Raw genomic sequence first — 3,211 nt, 5'->3', positions numbered from 1 at the left:
AATAACGAAAAAACGCCCCGGAGACGGCAGTGCGGGGGAAACGTGCTGTCTCCACCGCCTGGCGATAGAATTGGGTTAAGAGCGTTTTTCTCGTCACCAGCAGCCGTATATAATCACAATGGCTTTCGTATTCGTTTCAACGAAGAGCCCCACAACGAGGCCAAGCTCGGGTATATTGTCCCGGAATGGGTCGACTGTCCTACAGACGCTGTGCTGCAGAAGGTCTGTAGCAAGGTGGTCTTCCTGCAACGGTGATCATCCTTCCCTTACGTCAGGAAAAGATTTCGGAGGTGGCAAAGCAGCTTACTCAAATCCCAGCGGAGACGCTCCTCTTCCTATCGAAGATACGCATGCTCTCCATCTACGATCAGCAGTCGCGGCCTCCCACGGAACTGGTTCTCTCCAGATCTGTGGAGATGACAACGTCAAAGAATGGAAGCGTGGAAACGAGCACAACTTTTCTCACAGCTAGTAACGGACGGAATGGCACTCAGCACAGCAACTACTACATGTTTAAGCAGACTTTGAAAGTACCTGAGGAGGCCAAGGTTGAAAAGCGAAAAGATGTCGATAGCTGGATGATCACTCTAGCCTTTCCGGTGGATGATCGTATCTCGAGCAGCTGCAGCATTGGCGATATCTTCTCGTTCCTGCCTTCCGATATCCACTCGGGCCTGCCGTTTCTTATCAACTCGGACTTTTTGCTCGTTTCCTCCCGTGCGACGCTCCTCTTTGACAGCTCCTGGAACCAGGGGATCTTTCGCTGTGTTCCCGAGGTTTTCTACAACGCCTTCGAGCTTCTCCTCAACACCACGGCGTTTGGACTGCAGAGTATACTGTCAGTAGCACGCATGGCAATGTACAAGTACGTACCTGTGAATGTTTGCCGCAACTCGTACCTCGAGAGAGTCCGCAACGATATCTTGTCCAAGCTGAAGGACAACAACGTCATTCTTTGCGCCTCGGACGTCGGCCGTGCACCACCGAGCGGGCAGCTTTGCAAGCCTGCTCTTGCGAGAAAAATCGCCCCCAGCTTCCGAGAGCTCCTCAAAGCCGCACCGAAGTGTCCCAGGTTCTTGCGAGGAAGTCCCTCGTACATAGTGGACAGCACGCTGCAGGAGAACTACGGCTCGGTGCTGAGACTCCTGGGACTCCCAGATATGAGCAACGATGAATATCACCAAAGCCTCGACTCTGAAGACTGGATGAGATCGCTCCCCGACGATGCATATGTCAAGCTGCTGGTGTTCCTGTCCTCCAAGTCGTCAACTTTGAGATCCCTCAAGTTTCTCAAGTATCGAGGCTCCGATGGTCGACTCCAGTTGGCAAGCATGGATGATCTCGCGCGAAACGATGGCAGATCCATGTACTGGGATTCTGGTCACAGAGCTACCGCTTGGCTCGCTGGTTGGACAGAGGTGTTTCAACGTTGGCTAACTTTCAACTTCGTTCCATCGGCCTGCGCTGCAAAAATCCGGCAGCACTCGGTGTTAGAGAACTGGTTGGAGAGAACCCCCTTCAGCGTGAGCGAACTGACAGCATGCTCACTCGCTCGTCAGGTTCTTGGAGCAGTCACTGCGAACTCCTCAAATGCAAAGCTTGCTGTTCTAGCGATGCACTTCCTGTTCGACCTGTACAGAAACGACCGCAGCTCGTACACATCTATCAGCAACGAAAAGCGTAATGTACCAATCGTCGAGAATGACGGAGCCGTGAGTCCCTATGTTGCGAGTTATGTTTCAACGCGTCCATTGTTGCTACCGGCGGCTTGTGGAGCGAAGTGGCCGCTCTTGCTCCCGTCTGACGTGTGGAGACGCGGCGTTCGAAAATTGTCAGAAGAGTATATGGAGTCAGCAACGGTCGATCTCTCCGACTCCGACGTGCGAACCGAGTTTGTGAATTTTCTGAAGGAGGTTTCTGGCTACGGACATCCCCGCCTTTGGTCCGGTGAACGAGGCCCTTCCTCCGCATCATGTTGGTAACGTCGCAGCGAGCTCGTTGTTACTGAAGTGGATTAAATCCCGGCACTGCAATGCACCCGCTTTCACTTCCAGTATTAAGACTACCAAGTGGTTGAAGACGAGCCACGGATACGGCTGCCCAACCGTTGCATTCCTGCCGGTGCCTGAGCTGCTTAAGGTCTTGAAAGTCGAGGATGTTCTGTTCGTGGACAAGGACTGGATGCCATTGGAGGAGTATAAGAACGAGTTCCGAAGCCTGGGAGTGGCTTGCGAGCCCGGCATGGGATATGCAACTGTCCTCCGCTGTCTCGGCAATATGTAGAAGCTTCCTGCTCGGCAAGTCGACACGGCTAAAGTGGTCAGATTTTATCAGTACCTCTCCCGCTGTGCTGAACAAGAATTATGGAGGGACGTTGACACGATCTGGGTGCTGCAGAGCGAAGGCCGTGCAGCAACCTGGAAGAAAAAGGAAGAATGCGTCATTCACGACGTTGAGGGCTTGTTTGAAGAACTCGGTGTTGTACCCCTGGATAGCTGCTACGAGCGGGTCATGCAAGACATCCTTCAGAAGAGGTTTCATGTTTGTGAGAAGCCTTCGATCATCAAGTTCTGCGAGGTGGTCGTCTAAAGGCAAAGATGTCGAGGTACAAAAGGCTTACACAGTGTGGCGTGAGCTGGTGGAGGCGAAGCTGGTCTCGTCACGACCAACTTCGACGCCGTATCTGAAAGTTTTCTGCGCGAGCAGCTGCGTTCCTTCAATACCAGCCTGCGAAAAGAACGCAGCCACCGTCAAGCTTCTTCCGCCTGCAAAGACGGTCATGGTTGATCAGCTAGAGCTGGAACATCTCTTTGGAAACACTAATCCTCGTCCATGGGTGGCGTGGTATCCAACCAGCCAGGAGATCAACACGCAGGAAGTATATGAAGTCTACTCCTGGCTGGGGGTGAAGACAATCTCCGAATGTGCTGAATCGGAGACGGACGCAAGCTGCATGCATAGCTTCAAAACACAAACACAAACACGAACACGGCATTCAATTTTTTGAACACAAACACGGAACACAGAAATGAACACGGATAAACACGGGTGAAAACACAAATATTCTCTAAATTATTCTACTTATCACTCCATCTCATCTAGAAGCTCCTCATTAGTAGGATCATCATCTTTGTCTTCGTCCTCTTCTTCCATAACTTCAATATCAGCATCAGTAATTTGAGGAATACTTCCTGTTTGGCTCAATCCCACA

At 51.7% G+C, this 3,211-nt stretch overlaps 1 protein-coding gene across 1 annotated transcript; it reads left to right on the top strand.

The window, feature by feature from the left end:
- Positions 1-100: 100 nt before the first annotated feature.
- On the top strand, positions 101-2,589 carry LOC9641053 (the record flags this gene model as incomplete). The annotated part of the gene is made up of 4 exons (XM_024667985.1): positions 101-222; positions 276-1,942; positions 2,055-2,256; positions 2,398-2,589. Coding segments are annotated over 4 exons (2,183 nt in total), but the record flags the coding sequence as incomplete, so codon positions are not given.
- Positions 2,590-3,211: the final 622 nt, after the last annotated feature.

The sequence above is a fragment of the Selaginella moellendorffii genome, unplaced genomic scaffold (genome assembly GCF_000143415.4).
Source record: "Selaginella moellendorffii unplaced genomic scaffold, v1.0 SELMOscaffold_281, whole genome shotgun sequence".
NCBI classification, from domain to species: Eukaryota; Viridiplantae; Streptophyta; class Lycopodiopsida; order Selaginellales; family Selaginellaceae; genus Selaginella; species Selaginella moellendorffii.
This window is presented reverse-complemented; position numbering and strand designations above follow the sequence as displayed.